Raw genomic sequence first — 18,779 nt, 5'->3', positions numbered from 1 at the left:
CTGCCACGGTAGGAGAGATTTTACTTAAATAAAGAAAATGGGATAAAGTGGCAAATTACAATGTCTCATTCGCTGGGGGACTTCACTGTAGGTTCATGTTTCAGCAACACCTTGTTACTGTGTTGGATAGCAAGGTTGCAGGCAGAATCACTGTAACTGGTGCGGAAAAGTTGCTGCAACTGACCTTAAATTAGAACGACTGACCATTGCTGCTTCCCGCTTTCTTCCTATTTTGTATGCAGTTTCAGGTATCTGAGGTGAATTGGAGTAAACTTGCGTTTGTCCCCTTTTAACTTTTTGTTGTTTAAAAAAAAAAGGGGGGGACTGATTTGCTGTTTTTGTTGTTGTTTGCCTGGCTCCTTTATCTTAAGCTTCTAAAACTTTTTCTTGATCTTTTCCCAAGCTGTTTTCAAAATGCAGTGAACAGGATCCTTCTCCTTATACAACATTCCTTCAGTTTTTATGGGCAGTTATCAGTTTGGCTGTTTTAAATTTATTGACTGCTATAGAAACCTGAGTTCTAAATGAGAACCCCGCAGACGTTTTGTGCTTGAGCTACTTTTAAATTGCAGCTGACGTTTTAGCAGTGCCAGTACATGTGCTTGGGCTTTTGTTTCCCCCTCTGAACATGTCTGTGCCTGCATGACTCTGGTTTCAACTTTGCAGGTGGGGGCAAGGTCCTGTTTGCCGTGTCTGCCTGACAGAGGGGATGTGAGTTCCTCTGGTTTGTGGTCCGTGCTCGCCAGTGGTGTCCTCATGTCACTGGGTGACACAGGCTGTGGCTGACTGTCAACAGCAGCATCTCACTGAACTGCACAGGTTTCTTGCTGCTGTAAACCCAGAGCGTTAAAAGTAGCACTGAAATGTTCCCTGAGCTTTGGCAACAGTTCACAGCTGTGGTGTTCATCATGTACCCATCAAGAAGCTGGCGATGGCGTACAGGGATGAGGCTTTGATTTCAGTCTGGTGATACTCACCAGGTTCTCAGCTGATGATAAGACCAGCTCAGTTAAAGAGGTCCAGTTACATTTGTTTCTGCACCTATTTAAAAGACTTTATTTTTTTTTTTAAATGTAGTATCAGTAGAGGTTCCTGTGCTTTTTTTCCATTTCACTGACAGCACTGTCCTTGTTTAATTCCAAATAAATCTTAGTAACACGTGCAGCCGAAAGACAAGGGGAGAAAACTAGTCTTTAGATCGGGACCTATAGAAAATGAAATGAATTATGAACAGAAGAGAGAGGGGTTTTTTTCTTTATGTGTTGTCCGAGCAAAGGGAAACTCACAAAAAATATAAATTAGTGAATGTTGGTAGTGGGAAGTGGTGCTGGGCTTTTTTCCTAAATCCAGATGAAACAAAAAATTACAACTTTTCCAAATGGTCCCCAGTTACACTAAGCAAAGCATAGGCAGGTAAGAGAAGCAGCCTCCCTGTAGGATTCATTCAACATTGCTGAGATTCTTTTGTTTGCATTCAGCTTCAGTGTGAAGGTGTTGGGGGGGGGTTGAGTTTTGTTTTTTTTCCATGCCACAGACATGGTTAAAAGTCCCAGCATACATTTCCTGACTTGGTGAAAAGCCTGTGACCTCTCTCAGTTGTCTTGTTCATCAGAAGGCAGATAGGTAATAAAGACTCTTCTGTGTGAGAGGAGTAAGGAGAACCTGCTGTTTTAATTTTGTTCACAGCAGTGGGCCAACTTTGTTCTTTCAGTGCTGGCCTTGATAATTGGCTCGATATAATATAGGAATTCAAGCCATTGCATATCTCTGGCCTTATAACTGCTAATGTCATAGCTAGGAAGAGTGCAAAGTCTCCTGCAGGAACATACAGTAAATAAGAACAATACGCATGTTCCAAAGTACATACAGGCAGTGGCTTTAAAGGGCCTCAGCTCAGCCCTGGTGGGTTAATTTGGATCCAAGTTGCCTCGATAAATGGATTTTGCTGGTTTAGACTCTGGGGGCGGTGTGGGTTTAATTTGGGAGATTTTCTGGACTAAACACCGTGTTCATGTTTCTGATTCCTGGGAACCAGAATTAAGGCATCTGCTGTTTTGGGGAGTTTCCTGAACATGAAGAGTTTGCCTATAGTGCCTTGCCTTTGGGGTGTCCCATATCCTGCTGCTCTGGGTAGCTTGCACAGACATACGGTAGCGTTTTGTTTTTCCTCTGGCCACCCGCAGCTCTCAGCCATGGTCAGCTAAAACTCATTTACCTTGTTTTTTGCAGACATCTACAGTTTATTCGTCATTTTCAATGAGGTTCTAACACCTGTTAGGCACTCCTCCTTCCTTTTTTTGGAGAAGCATTTAATTATGACAGGGTTTCCCTTGGAGCACATCCTCCATTCAGTTCCCTAATTGTAGAATTCTCTGTGGGATTCTCCAGATGGGGGATAGAGGATAATCTTCTCAGAGCTCCGGAAGAAATGTGATGCCAAATTAGAGAAAATAGATCCTTTTTATTAAGCTCTTGGGCTCTTTTTACTCTTATTTTAAGGTGACCTTCTGTTAAAGAGAAATGTTGGATAAATGGCTATCCTTTTAAATAATCCTCAACAACCTTACCTGGCTTAGATTAGAAATCCTGAATGGATTTAAGCTTTTTTTGCCACTCATGCTGTCATCACAGAGCAAGGAGAATGAACTTGCCTGTTTCCCTTTTGTTTCTAGTTGGTTTTGTTTTCAAGCTGCAAGCTCTGAATCAGGGAGCGCTGGCAGCATGCTTGGCTTGGTGGGCAGGTATAAAGACAAAGCCCCCTCCTTTGTCAAGTGGTCACAGTGCCACTTTATGGGTCACTTCACTACATACTAGGGCTGTGGCAGTGCTGTTTCCATCCCTGAGGGGTTTCCAGGCATCCTAAAAGTGCTACTCAGTGCCGCTGATGTTTGCAAACATGGCCAGTGCTGGCCATCCCATTTCGTACCCAATTCCTGGCCATATCTGGGTCTGCTAAGTTGGCTAAATCTGTCATGTGATGGTTGAAGGGTTCCAGGGGCTGTCCTTACAGAGCCAGTTCTGCTTGAAGGTTCCCATGTATTTGATGGGCATAAATTAATGCTCTGTGAGCTCCTGTGTTAGCAGATGATACCGGTATTTTTACAGGGTGAATAGAGAAACTAAAGCACAAAGAAATGTAACTGCAGTCCTGTAGTGAGTTGGTTGAAGAGCCAGAAGGATTCTAGAAGTGGCAGACTCTGGCCTTCTGTTCTAATCATTGCCTCTCTTTGAGATTTTTTGTGTGTTGAAGTCTCAAGGGAACATTTTCTGTAGCACCAGTAAGAGTACCAGCTTTTGCACTGGAGGGGGGGAATTTCTTGTCAACAGGGAGGATGAGGTTATAGCTGTAGGTTTTAATGTATGTAGCTGGCTGACTTTCTGCTGCAGTGTGCCACTGGAGATGTGTGCAGCTTGCTGCAGTTGAACTTTGGTGCTCAGAGGTCAAAGGTGGCTAATCCAAATTTTTGTTTATCTTCCAGGTCTACGCACAACGAACTAGAAAAGAACCGGTAAGTAGCTAATGAGCCGAATTCTAAGAAATGCAAGCCTGGTGAGTGTAATGTGCTTTAACCTTATCCATGCAGGTGCCATTTGATCAGCTTTGGCAGCTGTGAATGACCACACTGCATCACGTAGTTTTAAAAGTTGGGGGGAAGACACAAAAAGATCTGAAAAAGCAGCTTTGTTTTTGGTTGTGGGTTTGCTTTTTTTTTCCTCTCTCTGAAAAGGCAAGAAGTGACCCAGTTTTGTGACTAATCTGTATGCAGAGTAAATACTGTTCTTCTCCTGACACAGTGAAATCTGATTGGGGCACTTTCCATACATGAGGTTGCTACGGGATCAGGTTTCTTGGGCCCTGGGTAATATGTGTTACCATGAACCAAAGGGCAGAGCCCTGTGCTCTGCACCCTCTCCCCCCACACCCTCGCTGGGCTGTGGTAGTCTCTGCAACGCAGAAGAAAATGCCATTGTCCAGAGGCTCCGAGGTCTGGCTACCAGTGCTCCTGCAGAGACTCTTCTAACCTGTTTTAGAATTGTGCCTGTTTATCCTTGAATCTGACGTTTTAGCAAGCCCTGCAGTTTTGTTACTTGGCTGGCTCTGCTATATGACTCAACCCTTTTGTAACAGGAGTTAAAGTAAGATAAATACCATTGAGGCAAGGGGAGCTAGTTCACACACAGATCAGATTATCGCCTTCCATTCAGGATGCTCTAGTTAAAGTTATGTCAGGGTTTCCATTATAAACTTATCTTGGCTCTTCTGTGGGATTTTAGGGGGGCTGAGGGTGGGTGTCTGTGTTTTTTGTGGCTGCTGTAACAAAGGCAGTGCTCTGGCCAGCTGCTCCTATGAAGAAACCCCCAGGGTGGGAAGGAAAGCTGAGTCTAAATAGGCTGATTGCCTCCTCTTCTCTCTTAGCAGCCATCATTTAACAAGGGATGGGAGGACTATGAGGATGGCCAAAGACACACAGAGGCTTTGAGCCAAGTGTGTAATTTCATTCAGTCAAGATCTTCCCATGTGGCTTCAAGGGAATTGGAGCTGAATACCTTATGAATTGTGTTGCCCTCAGTTTCCCCCACATCTGCCTCCCGTGGCAGCAGCAATGCTGAGAAGCAGCTTGGCCTTTGCATGGTGTGGGTGTTTTCTTCCAGCCTGTGCTTCTACCTCCTGGTAGTTTTGAGTATCTACAGAGTTGCCATGGTCCTGTCTTTCTGGGTTGATGCAGGGAAGCTTTTTGTTTGGGTTATGTTGCTCCCTGTAGCTCCTACGAGTCTCAGCCTCTCCAGTCCCAGGTTGAGCTGTGTTGAGGAGTGTTGGCTCCTGCGTTTTCCAGTGCACTATCTGGTTATATTTACCACTGAGGGAAAGAAAATGCAGTCTTTGGGTCTGACCCAGAATTGAAGGTGCTTTTTTCTCCATGACAACAGTAAACCGTCACTAATCTTCAATGTGCTTATTTGCATATCTAATTGTTATTGCAAATGCTGTTTACACTCAGAACAGCTTTAGAGCAGAACTGTCTCCATCTTTCCCTGTGCCAGCCTGGTCCTTTTACATTGGCCAAGTTTGCATGGATATGTGATCATCCATTTCTAGCCTCAGGCCTGTGGAGCAGCCAGCGAAGCTTCAGACTCTCTGTGGGTGAGATCTTAGCAACCATACTTACTGTCCAGCTAAGGACTGGCATGTATTGATGGGGTTGGGATATGGCTGATACCAGCTATCCATGTGAGTTGAGGAAGTTTCTACCTTGTTTCCCTGTCTTTAACTGAGGACAGTAATGCTACCTGAGGTGGAGATATCATGAGGATTTACTGTTGACCAGCACATCATTACAAGTGTTACTAGTGAGAGGAGTGTTATTACCTGTGCTTCCCCTTATGCCACCTTTTTCTGAATGCTGACAAGATGCTTGCTGCAGAATTTGTTCTCCCATTCTTGGTTGGTGTAATAGCTCTTTCTTCCTCTCTTTTTGTCTGATTTATGCTCCCTAGTCCCCACCTGCTCCCGGCTGAAGATTTCTAACCATCAGCCTTCTTAGCAAGGTCTTTTCTTCCAGGCCCTCCCATTCTGAGGCACTGTATTCCAGGTCTGTGTCTCAGACGTGGTTTTACAAGCCTTTGGTTTTCATCCTTCTGGGAAGGGCACACATTTGATCATGTTGGGTGGTCTGTACAGCCAGACTCCTGTATCTGGGAACTTTGTTCAGGAGTCCATTGTTCCTGGTTTGGGATTATCTGTCCCTTAATGCAGATGCTATGGCTTCATCAGCTACTCACATCTGCAAACCCAGCTAGACTCTGCAGTGCCTTTGCTGTGTTTGCAGTGTTCATTACCAATGATTTGGACTGCAAGTTTCATACTGGAAGCATTTATTTTCAAACTCCACAGCAGTGTTTTCTGAGTGAGGGGGATTACTTCCTGGTTAGATTTTCATCATGTTTGATTTGCTGTGTTGTTAAGTTTGTCAGTGTCTCCAGAATTAACTGTTGCAAATATAAAAGCCCTGATACTAATGGCTTTGTGGCTGACAGGTGCTCATTTTCCCTATTATTTGAGATTATTCCTTTTGAATCTCACTGTTATCTCCATTATTGACACACACTATAATTTTCAAAATTGTCCACTATTAGGTCTCTGACTCTGGTTTTTTGCTTCTTGTCTGTGAACAGCAGCCTTCTTATGTTCAGTTAAATTTTCGTTTAACCCATTCAACGATTACACAGAGTTTCTTTTGAGCAAGAGAATAGTAGAAAAACAAAATGCTCTCCTCCTTCCTTTTGAATATGTGATTTACCTTGGACTCAGTATTGCGGATCTGATGATGTTTTAATGTGTCAGGATTAAGAATCTTGAACTCCTTTAATGTCAAAAAATAACTAGAATTGTGTTTTTAAAAATTAAAGCAGTGTTTTAAGTACCACTCCTTTTCTTAGTCTTGAAATATTTCATGAACACTCCAGTGGTTCTGCTAAGGAGCTGTTTGATTTGGTACCAAATATTAGCTGATAATATTTAAATGACTTTTCTTCTTGCTTTCATTCGTTGTTTTTATCTGAAAAGATTGCAGTGACATTTATATAAGGGGCTTTGTTTGTTATAAGAGATTAAAGTTAATTTATAGTTATTATCTGTCATTAATCCTCACATTGGAAAATTGTTTGTGCTTTTTATTTAATGGGTATGTGTTTCAGTTTATCTGTGCCCAGGATGAGTCATAGCTTGCATTTAAACAAGAAACCAGTATTCTGCTTCTCATCTGCTGCAAGACGTAACTAAAATGATACTTTTTAGCCCTTTAACACACCTACCAAAAAACTGATGCGTAAGCAACACCCCATCATTTTCTAAAAGAAAACATGGTCAAGCATGTGACTGAAAGATGCACTTTGCTGGTGTAATATTTTCTCAAAAAGGATGACAAATAAAATTCAGGCTAAAGCTCAATGTTGCATGTTATACAGATAACAGTATTAGCTCTTGTCTGTGAACATTTTACACATGCCAGTGTTGGGAGGATGTGGTCAGTGTGGTAGTAAGGGAAGGCACACAGCACTGAGGTGACTTCCTGCTGCTCTGTGAAGTGGCAGTTCTGGTAAACCAACATGGTGGTGGTGTCTGTTAGAAAAGTTACATCTGATAGAACAAGAAAGATGTTTGAAAAGCTATTGATCAGATTTAAAAAATAAACAAACAAAAAAAATATAAGTTTTTCTGTATATCCTACATTGCTCTATTTGGTTTTGCTGATGATTTCATTGTAATACACCAGAAGGAAGGAAAACAAAGCTGAGTTAATTGGGTAAAGGATGAGTTATGGGGGCGTATTTTTCTTATGGTAAAAACAATTCAATTCAGATGAAAGATAGATCCAAGGAGGGAAAGAGACCTTGGGAGGATCACTGAAATTAGAATTTTCTGAAGATCTTGCAGAATTCGTGGCTCTGCAAAAGTGCATTTAAAAAGAAAAAGGACAAGGTCTAAAGGAGACAAACTTCAAGTTGTAGCATAAAAGCAGAGTGAAATGGTGTAAGATCCTTTCTCTCTAATATCTTTCGAGATGATCAGAAACAAAGTGAAGAACACAAACGCAGCAATGATTGTGTGTACTGTATTTTTAGCCTTTCTGACTCTTACTGGAATCCCCCATCTTCAGTGGTTCCCACCCATTCTTTCTGTAACGTGAGAGACTGTTTAGGGCACAGTGGTTCTCCAGAGCGGTTTCTCACTCAGAGCTGACTGTTATGCTGGGGATGCGTATTTGAGGTACTAGATAAGATAAAGGAAAAACCCTACTGATGTAGAGGAGAAAACCATGACGTGGGTCAGCTTGCACTGAAGTGTGGGGCCTTCTGGGACTCTGCAGCATTTGCACAGTTTGGTTCTGTTTCTTCAGAACAGGGGCTTTGACTGTGTCTAGTAGCAAAATGCAAGAGGAGGAGGGAAAAGCATTTTAACATAGGGCTTTTAAATAGTGCAGACATGCTGTCTAGGCTGGGAAAGATAGAGGGAAGGGAGATGAAAGTATAGGGAATCCTTGCTACTCTGAATAGACAAGGGTGATTGTGCTTGTGTACTGCTATATATACTTGCCAAGGCAATCTGATCAGTGTTTGTCTTGAACCAACTAATCAATGTGGTGTTGAGTTCAGTGCTATTTATCAGGAAAACTGGAACAAGAGACTAATCCAGTAAATTTCATTTGTTCTCTGGAGTGGGCTTTGTTTTCACGCTAACTTCATGTAGCAAACCTTGACAGTACATATTGTTTCCCTCATTAATAACACTTGGAACCTGTGATGTTCCCTGCAGCAGTCAAGCCGTGTCCAACACAGCTGAGCATGTATCTATCTTTGACACATCCAAAGGTCACAGCATGCACTGATCCTACTTGCTCCTTGTGGGAACTGTAGCTAAAGCCTCCTGTCTCCATGGCCAGTGTGGAACAAGAGCTGGAGGTAGTTGGCTGTCTTCAGCTCTGTTGTTTGGATGACAGATGCCTCTGTTTTCAGCTGGGACTAACAGTTTTCAGCAGACCTGCAGCATGTTCCTCTAGTTTGGGAGATCTGGATAACTTATTATACTGCTGTGCCTGTTTTTGCTTAACCTGGAGAGGGGGAAGCCAGTGGTTTTTGGAGTAAGGCTGCCAGGGAGCTGCTCTTTCTGGATACGTTCAGGCTCAGCTGCTGTCGTTTAGTGTCAGTCTGCCTTTTGCTGCTGTTTCTTTTGCTTTGCTCTGTCACGTGCTGTAACACTGGGATCAATCTCTGGCTGACCACCACACTTGCTCATGTGAAGTGCCTCCTTGGGCAGAAGCAGTGTTTTGATTTCACTTTACAATTGAAAGCCTGCAAAAGCTTTGTTTCACATTGGCTGGACTGCTGAACATTTTGAACTCTGAGTTAAGCTGCTGAAAAGGGACAGTTAGTCTCCATGCTGAGATTTGAAGGAAACAAAATGATCCACATTTTGTTGGAAGTCCTGTAGTACTGCTCATATAGGAATTTTTAGATTTTTATTCAAAGTGATGCAGTGAAGAGTGTATGCATGCCTGCCTTCCTTTCTACTCCCAGATCTCTATACCTCCCTTGGAAATGCAATAGCTGTTGAAGAAAGAAGAGGAAAAAGAACAATACTACTATTTTGGATAAACTGTCACAAAGAAAAATGTTTTTGTTTCAACAACGTTGCACAATAAAATCACTGTTATAAGCCAGTTTTCAGAAACAGATATTTATCACAAAGCCCTTCTCAACTAAGATGTGTTTTAGGGACACTTTCTGATGTATTTTTCTCCCGTGATGTGGAAAGAACTGCCAGTGCAATCTACTTGGCCTTGCCATAGTGGTCTGATGCTGAGAATCCTTTCCTCATCTTGCCTTCCTGAAGGGACACTTGAGAGGAAGCCCCCATATTAGAAAGAAACGTACTCTGCAGTCAGGTCTCTGCACCAAATCAGAGGTTACCGCTCTCGTTTGGAGTGCATCATTGCCAACCTTGCTTCCTGAATCTCTACCCAAACTTGCATCCTCAAATTTCTACTTGGTTGCATTGCCACAGTTTTCTTTCAGCCTGAACCCTCTCCAGTTCTGTATGTTTATGGCTGTCCTCAAAAAATTACAAAGACTGGGCAAATGCCCTCTGTAATCAGTGAGCTTGGACCCAGGAAGAATCTGGCCCCAGTGGGAAGTGAGGCATTCAGTTTTCCTGGCTCCATTTTCAGTCATATCAGAGCTCTGTACTTACCATTTCTCTCCAAATGCATCTCTGGAGACTTGGCAGGCTTTTTTTTGGGTCTTTATATTTTTTTCATGGGGTGCTGTTTGAAGTGCTGAGAGACAGAAATCTTGATGCAACAACTTTTCTTGTTCAAGTGACTAATGTTGCTCATGGGCCTGAAAGCATTTCTAGCTAAAAGCCAGTTGGGGAAAATCTCTGCCCTAGAGAAGATGAGGTCATAGGAATATAATTTTGAGACAGATTGCCTGTAACCACAAGTTTCAGGACTTTGTACTCTTGGGACAGAGTTGTGTGTTGGAGTTGTGTGTGCTGATGTACATCTTTACCTGGTACATGTACTGAGGGTACTATAGCAATATAGCCCATGCAGACTTGTGATAATCAAAGGAAGGGGAATAGAAAATGTAGGTGAGAAACTCTCTTTCTGCTTTCTGTAAGTGGTCTGTTTTTACCAAAATATCACAACTTTGAGAACCTCCAATCTTTGGATATTCCAAAGAGGATGGGAAGACTGAGGCACCACCATTTAACAGGTGAGGCACAGAAACACACATGGATCCAGTGCCTGGAGATGTGGATCAGTGAAACAAAGGAGCAGGAACAAGTTTGCATCATTGATCCACATCTCCAGCCAGTTGCTTGCCTTTCTCTCCTTCACACAAGTTTTCCCTGTCCTTTAAAACTTCATGCTTACTCCTTGTGTCTCCCTCAGTGTCCTGCTGTCCTGTCAGTGTTGCCCAGGGCCAGGAGGTGCTGCATAACACCTTCTTCCATGAGGAAGGAGAAGAAGGACACAAAGTGAATGCACCTTTGCTGCTACGGGTGGCACCATTATGGTCTAACTCCTTGCTTTGGGTGCTGTGGTGGTAAATGCAAGTGTCTTATCAGCTGTTCATACCCTTGTCTGGGAAAGGAGAGTGAGGATCATCTCACAGTTGCTGTGGTTGTTGCCTGGCTGCAAGTGGTACTTGGTCACCCCGAGCAGTTTGCATAGCTGTGGGCAAACAGACCAGGCAGCTTTCCTCCCAGACAGTGCATGAGAAAAACCATATAACAGTTAAATAGGCAATGTGCAACCAAGAGTCAGGAATTCTCCCATGAAACCATCCGATAACGTGGAATGGGCTAACTCAGGGCCATGGCAGAATATAGCAGTAGTTGGTGTCATCTACCCACCACCCTTCTGTGTGCCTTGGGAGTTCGAATTTGTGTAGAAATACAGATCTTCTCTGTATAGTTCTCTTTCTGGTTGCTTCTTATGATGCCTGTGCAAAATTGGAGTATCCCCTTTTTCGGAGGTGGCACTTGAGTCTGTCCGATGCAGGCAGAATCTCATAAAGAGGTTTTGGATTTGTCTGAGTCTGGAGAAACACAGAGGAATCCCTGGATTCCAGAGCAATGGAATGAGTCAGGTTTTCTGCCTGATGCTCCATTAAGAAAACCTTAGGGCTGTCTTTTGAAGGTATACTTTATGGGTACACTGCTGCCTGAGCATCACTTCCTATTAGCCGTGTAATAAGATTTTCTGTCCCTCTTGCCTGTTAATTATTTACCTTTGAGAGTGCATTCATAAAGCAACATGACTTATTTAGGGAAAAATGAAAAGCTTTTGCAAAGGATGGATGCTTTTTGCTCTTATTTTTTTGCCTGAGAGTTGAAGTTATAAGACTCAGGATGAAGAAGGGATTGGCACGAATGGGAGATTTTGTAAATGAGCATGTTCAGCTCACAAAAGGTGAGTCAGGAAAGGGGATGTAGCAGTTACAGAGTGATCTTGTAACTGCCTGTTCAAGGGTTTCTGCGCAGGAGGAGGGGCTGAGGGAAAGGACGCATAACAGAAATTGCTGCAAAAAGGTTTATGCTCTGTAATCCTCCAGTGGAAACAGGACATGAGTTTGAAATGCAGTGTTACTTTCACAGAAATAGACTCTGAATGGTATCAGTGGGTTCATGCATGGTCCAGGCTGATAACAGTTCCTATGGTAAGGGTGTGGTTTTTATCATGGTAAGTTGTAAACAGCTGCACAAAATTTAGTCATGCTTGCAAAGTCAAGTGCAGGCTGCTGTCTCTGAGTTGTCTGGTTGCTGAGCCAGTGTGGAATATCTAAAAGCATCTGAATCATTTAGAAGCACAGCTCTTAAGGACTCTCAAATACTTGCTCCTTCACTTGGGCAATTGTTGCTCCTCTCTAGCTGTCGCTACAGCTCTGTAGTTATGCCTAGTCATCTGGGGAGCAGTGCCAAGGGTTCCTTACTGGCCAGGACAGCAAATAATACAACAACAAAAGGAGGGCATTTGATAGACACTGCTCTTCTTGTGAGTAAGTGAGTGTATTTGTAGAAAAAGGGCAAGGACCCTTGAAGGCGAAGGCTGGCAAAGCCACACGACCATCAGAGGAGATATGTGGAAAGGAAAAGGAAGCTAATCCAGACCTGATTTTGCTGCTTATTTGTGTACGGTTAGACCTCCCTGTGAGCAGTCCAGGAGAGAAAAGGAATAGAACAGCAAGGTTCAGAGGTGAGATCAGCCCTGACGAGCTCACCGTGGCTGTCCCTAGTCTTGAAGAAGAGCCTGGTCAGCCAAGAGTGTTCCAGGACCTGAGAACAGGCAGCTGCTAGCATTTCTGTGTATGACCACAGCGTGTTCCTCTGCTCTTTGCTCTCAGAACTGGACTGTGCGGGATAGATTGCTCCACCTCTTCCTGGAAGTTCTGGAGGATGTGTCCTTTACATTTTTTCTCTCAGGAGGGACTTCACAGTGCTACTTAAAGACACAACCTGTTGAACATTTGGGGTAATTTATTGTAATTCTACATGACCAAAGCCCAGCCCTTAGATGAGAATTGTTCTCCTCTTTCTGGAAACTCAGTGAAATTGTTAAAATGAGTTATTCTAAAAGAAGGAGCAGTGTAGCAGGTTTATGGTAGAAATCTGAGGCTAAAAAAGGCGATGATTTGTATCTCCCATGTCTTTTATTTCCACCTGTTTGGCCTTGTTCCCCAGGGTGGGTTAAGTTGTGGGTTGCCCAGTCAGATTTTGCCCAGCTGTATGGGAATCTTCCATACAGTTTGGAAAATACCATCCATCAGCTACACTCTGGTAACGTCAAGAGGCCAAATGTGGGGTGAATACATGCATTTGCACAGATGCACAGTTACATGCAAGCACACACAAAGAGCTTGCAGTTGAAATCTACGTACCCGTCTCTTTTTAACAGGGGAAGACAGCCCCAGCTGTGTATACAGCTTGGTGTTTCCCTTTGGTCTCCGTTTCCAGTGTTTCTCATAAGAGTGGATCCTGGCGCTCCTCGGAGCTGCCTGCTCTTTTTTTCCAAGTTTGCAGCTGCATAACTGCACACAGAGAGGCTTGCTGGGTTGTAACTGGTTTCAGCAGTTTGGGGCGGGGGTTCCTCTTCCCTGCAGCTCCTCCTGTTGTTTGCTTTGCTCCTGTCTTTTCCTTGCCAACAGGCACAGCAGGGAACTGCCTCACTCTGCTAATGGAAACAGTGCCTTGCAGATGCCTCAAGATCCTCCCTTTCCCTTTGCCCACCTGCTCTCACACACGTGGCATTACTGTCCTTTGCCAGCTGCAACTGCCACTCTGGAGCAGATCTGCTCTGTCACCCAGGTTGAAGCTCAGAGAGGCAAAATTCCCCTTCATTTTCCAGAGACTCGGCCCACAGCCCCTGCAGCTGGCTTGGGCCCTGTGCCTAAAGGAGGGCAAGAAACTCTGTTCTTCAGACTTCTATGGTCTCTGAAGTTTTCTGAAGCTGTCAGAAATGGGGCTGGGAGGGGACGGCAGCACTCATTTGGTCTGTCCCCTCACCCCAAGGCAGGATAAGCTCTAAAGCTTTCCTGGCAGATGCCGATCTCGCATGGCCTTAAAAGCATTTGACAGCAGGATTGCCCAGGGAAGCAGTGCAACCTGTTGCTCTAATTAACTGTATTTAAAGCTAAAAACTTTTTTCTAATGTCTGCCTAGGAAGAAAATTATTTCAGCATTGTTTTAGGGAACAACAAAAGCTGTCCAAAGTTGAGTACCTCTATGAGTGTATAGGGAGGAGTCCCAAATGCTGCATATAGTAGTTAACTTTCATAGCAAGAATCACTCTGTTAAACCCTAGAAGTACTTTGAGGAATTCTGGCTGAGACAGGCAAAATGGGGGGAACAGAAAACATTCATCTTTCCTTTTCCCAATGCATGTGTTTGCCACTTCACCTAACCCGAAGAGCAACGTTGATGCCAAAAGAAGTGGGAAACCGGATGGGAACACTTTGTCTCCGGTGGATATTCTACGTAATATGACCCTCTTAGGAAATGCGCAGTCTGTTCTCTGTGGTGTGACCTCTTTTAAACTTTTCTTGGCTTGGAAAAGCAGCTTACAGGCTTGGTGTTCACTGGAAAAAGCACATATGGAGATGCATTTCAGAGAAGGGATTGCAAACGGAGAGAAGAAGAGGAATCTTATATCTAGTGTCAAATACTTCAGGAAAATGTGTGAAGGCCCTCTGGAGTCATAAGTGTCTCTTGGAGTTTCTTTGGGTTGTGTTTTTCTTCTTAGTGATGGCTGAGAAAAATGCATAAGGTGGGAAAGAGCAGAGTGGGAAGGGGGTTGTACTGTGGGTTGGGCACTTTAGTAGACAGTGGTTAGCAGTAGTCAGAATGGAAAACTATGGTATGTAGGGGACTTCCATAAGCCATCCAGGTTGGCTCTCAGGTCTGTGCAGACCGTGCTGCCTCCAGGGAAAGCAAATTGCTTGAGTTTCTTAAAGGCTTTTTTGCAGAGTCAAAAAACAGCCTTCATCTTGTCTTCCTGATTCTGACTAAACTCCTTTGAAATTCCATCTTGAGAATTTCTTGGGACAGAGATCAGAGAAGACCTCAGATAGCTTTTGCAGCATATATGGTGAGGGGGGTTCAGTGAGGAGTTATTGATCCCTTTTGAGTAATGTGGCCATCTCGTACTCTGGACCTTATTAACTACCAGAGAAAGCTGAATGAATTGGCTTCCCAAGGAGTCCTCCGCTCTCGGCACTTCACATACCAGTGTCACTGCTGAGCTCCATGAGCACCTGAAAACAAAGAGTAGGTTTAGCTGTGCTGTACTCCATGAAGGAATTAGGATTAGCTCCATTTTGTGGATGAGCAGTGTGTGCTTCAGTTCCTCGAGGGATTTACCTGGGGTTGTGCAAGCTGTCTGCGGACAAGTCTCCTGACTCTCACTTAAAGGTCTTGCCTGCTGCATAACCCTTTCCTGCTGGTGAAGGGAGTCGAAATGTCATCTCCAGTTAGTTGCTGCTTCACCCTTCCTGAAAGTGCATGCAAACCTCCTAGCTCAGCACTAGGAAAGTCAGGAAGCCTGTGCTCTGGTTTGCTGTTTGGCTCTCCTGATGAGGAAACCCACCACGGCTTCTCCCTAGGTGGATAATTTCTGGAGAAAATTACCTTTTTTGTTGTTTTTTCTTGGTTTTTTTTTTTTTATTTATTTATTATTATTCCTAACATCAGTGATTTTTGAAACCAGCAAGGAGTGCTTCCAGGATGAGATACAACACAGGAAGTACCTGACCGTGAAGCAGTAGTTAATCTTGCCTACATTCATGAGGCCCTGAGAATGACATAAGCACTACAAAAAAGCAAGGAAGGAGAATGTGATTGTGATTATAAAGCAGTGCCTCTGCAGGTACTTCTGTAAGTACGTGTGGTTATTTTCTTAATACTGTTCTGATAGCTGAGCAAATGGAAGCAAGTTTCTACCAAACCAGAGGCCTAGGTGTTCCAGTTTCTCTCTCTTTTTCATTTTCTTTGTCTTTTTAAATTATTTTTCTTTCCAAAGAAAGCCATGAACCTGTCAGTGTCTGGTTTGTTCCCAGGTGGGATCCCAGCCCGTTTTCTGCTGAGCGAATACATCAGGGTCAGCAGGGTAAGGCAGTTAATCCTCTCACAATTGTTAGTTTACTCAACTACAGCTGTTCTTGGTTTGGGAGAATTAAATTTGTATCCATTTGTGGCATTGAAGACCCAGATAGGGGTCATAATGGTCTTCCCCAGTTGATCAAGAGTTCACTAGGTAGAATGTCCTGTGCTAATATATAATGACTTTTTGAGCCCTACTGGAAGCACCGGAGTCTTGTAGTGGAGCTGAAAAAAACTGAGCAGTTTTCGTGTGTTACAGATACATTTTGTCTTGCTTGCTGCAGAAGGAAATTGTTTCCAAGTGGCCAGCTTCATGCTTTTTCCTTGTGTGAGGTTTGACCAGTCTTGCATTTCTTGGCCTTCACACATGCCCAGAGGAGAGAAAGAAAATGTGAGGAAGGTGTCAAGGGTTGTTCAAGGGAAAGGGCAGGGGGTTGTTCAAGGCAGGGGGTTCGTGTTGTTTTCTTCCCCTGATTTTGACATTGTTTTAATTTTCTGGGTGATAAACTCTACTCCTCTTTGGAAGAACTGTATTGAGAATGAGTTCGTTATTAGCACATCACAGCAGCTAAGCAGAGGCAAGGTGTGTTTTCACACTCTCTGGTGCCTCCTTTCCAAAAGTCTTCTTTCCTGGTACCTCTGTATGACTGAGATCAGGACATGACTCACCTGCTGTCAGTGTGCTGGGAGCTGTGCTTCTCTGTTCAGGTTCCCCTGCTGAGTAACATCGAGTTTTAACATTTGAGTTAAAACCATTTGTCATTTAATGCTAGCTAACTTCTAGACTTTTGAAATACAGTATTTGTATGCAAAAATCAATATCCAGTAGGAAAAATAGTGCTAGTTTCTCTTTAAGTTCCCCTTCCTAGTGCTTTTTTTCTGATCATACATCTGATAGTGACCTTGGCTGGTAATTCATTTTCCCTGGAAAGTTTGAGGTTAAATTTGAAATAATTTTACAAGGTGAAATTACATGCACTGCTTCCTCTGTTCCAGATGCATGCCCTCTATACCTGAAAGGTACAGTAGGTATTTGATGACTCCTTAAATATTTCTGACAGTGTGAAGAGATATTAGATGAAGAGCACATGCTTTCCTTCTGGCATAAAAGATTTTGTGTAAACAAGTATGCCAAATGGTCACATTCTTAGAATATATTTTCATTAGGAATTTTCTTCCTTGAGGTGAGGCAACTGGAATATAGCTTCAAAAAATAGATGTATGGGATGGAAAAATTCTGTCTATCTTAATGAATAGTAAAAATACCTTTTAGTAGTAGTAGCTTATATGTGTCATTTTAAAAATTAATTAATGACAAAATTAATGTTATTAATTACTCATTAATTAATTAATGACAAAAATAACTTTTAGTACCAGATCAGAATCTGTTCTTAATATTGGCAAATTTCCCACTCATTATTTTGAAAACAGGAAATATGTTTTCCCAAATAACAACAAGTTAGTAGCATCCTTTAGTCTTTCACTGATGTACAAATGTCTACCATATAAAGTAAATGCTTGCTTCTTTCAGCTGGTTAATGGAGGAACCAGTTAAAAACCTGACTATATTCAGCAGTCACCAAAGTCCAAGGTCTCCTTCAGCAGTATTATGAAGAGGCTTTGAGGTACTGTCAATGCTTTTGTCACTGTGACACCCTGTGGGCCAGCTTTTCTGCTGTAGGCAGTCCATGAGTACTCTCCAGCTGCCTGTTGGGAAGCTATGTGCTACCTTAGGTTCTGCCAGTCTCAGTGCAGGCCTGTGGCCTTCAAGGGTCTCTGCAGATCCATGCTAATTTCTGTTTCATGGTGTGCACCATCTTTGATTTCTTCTGGAGAGGCTAGAAAGACTTGATGGTAGTAGATCTGAACTGGAGAACTCTTCCCATTGCCTGACAGTTTTGGAGGCCATTATGGATTGTCGAGTGAGAGCATCCCTGCTTCTCAGTGTCTGACTGCAGAAGCCTTGCAGGAGCCCGAAATGCCTCCTCATTTCAAAGGCATGGTGCTTAGCCAGGAAACCTCTGAACAGAATAATCAAGAGTAGCTGGCGAGTTTGGAAAATCTTGGCTATCTTTGCCGGTGACCTAATTCTAGCAGTAAAGCTGAAAATCCATAGGTCGCAGCAAAACAGGTTACTGCCTCCACTGCAACGAGGCAGGTTTCTGATGAATGGCACAGCTGCTTTGCAGGCATGTTGGCAGCATGGAGGAGAACACTGCACTGACTTGGAGGCTGTGAGCACACTGTGTATCCCTAGAAGGATAATTACGATGGTATTAGTGAGAACAAGGGCACAGGACACTGTTAGCTATTTAAAGAGCAGGTCTATTTTTAACCACCTTTTAACAAAGATGGAGTTTTTATTAGACAGGGCTTTATAATTAACCAGCCTGGGTTGCATGTTGATGTTTACAGCTTACTTTGCATGCTCCCTGATAGTCAAATGCAGGATTGTAACCGTATCTTACTACCAGGGCAGGAAACTGCAATACCTCTGTGGTCAGCAGTGACTGCAATTGAAAAGTTGGTGGCAAATGATCCTGTGCAAGAGTTGCCTGGATGTAACCAGACCGGCAGCAGCCGGGCTGTGTTTTTAACTCAGAAGGAGAATGTGATGTAGAGCATTTGTGGCCTGTGATGGCTGTAAGTTTTAGTGTGTTGTTGTAAGCCCAGCTCAGCCTAAAAGGGGTTTAGCTGGTAACATCGTGTTTCGTGCTACAGTAAAGTACAGTTCATTATATTCACCAGGGATTGAAATACTTTGTTACTAATGGCCAAGATCAATAATAGTAGATCCTCAATATATAAATTTAGGGGGGAATCTGCTCCAGAGCATCTGTTGTTATTTGACATCTCTTAAGAAATGCCCAGATTGCTTTCAAAGAACAGCATAGAGGAGCTGGGAGGAGAGAGGAGAAACTGATGAACGGGCCCAGAGGTCGGTGCTAGATCTGTATGAAAATGAAGGGGTGAGAGAAAATGCCAGGCACTGATTGACTCCATTCCTCTGCTGGGCAGATGGCCACCTATGGTGCTCTCATCACCTTTTCATTGTGAAGCCCAGGCTGGTTTTGATCTTTTTCTGCCGAGTAGAAGCAGTCTGTCTCATTGGTGCCTCTGA

At 43.3% G+C, this 18,779-nt stretch overlaps 1 protein-coding gene across 2 annotated transcripts in view; it reads left to right on the top strand.

The window, feature by feature from the left end:
• The window catches only part of MXI1 (MAX interactor 1, dimerization protein), a 56,819-nt gene that overhangs the window by 24,285 nt on the left and 13,755 nt on the right, over positions 1-18,779 (top strand). For both annotated transcript variants that reach the window (XM_032694410.1, XM_032694411.1), the window contains exon 3: positions 3,480-3,509. In XM_032694410.1, coding sequence (XP_032550301.1) covers positions 3,480-3,509 — 30 coding nt within the window. The remainder of the gene's footprint in view (positions 1-3,479; positions 3,510-18,779) is intronic.

Source organism: Chiroxiphia lanceolata, chromosome 8, assembly GCF_009829145.1.
Source record: "Chiroxiphia lanceolata isolate bChiLan1 chromosome 8, bChiLan1.pri, whole genome shotgun sequence".
Lineage (NCBI taxonomy): Eukaryota > Metazoa > Chordata > Aves > Passeriformes > Pipridae > Chiroxiphia > Chiroxiphia lanceolata.
The sequence above is the reverse complement of the archived record's forward strand: the minus strand, read 5'-3'. Positions and strand labels throughout refer to the sequence as shown.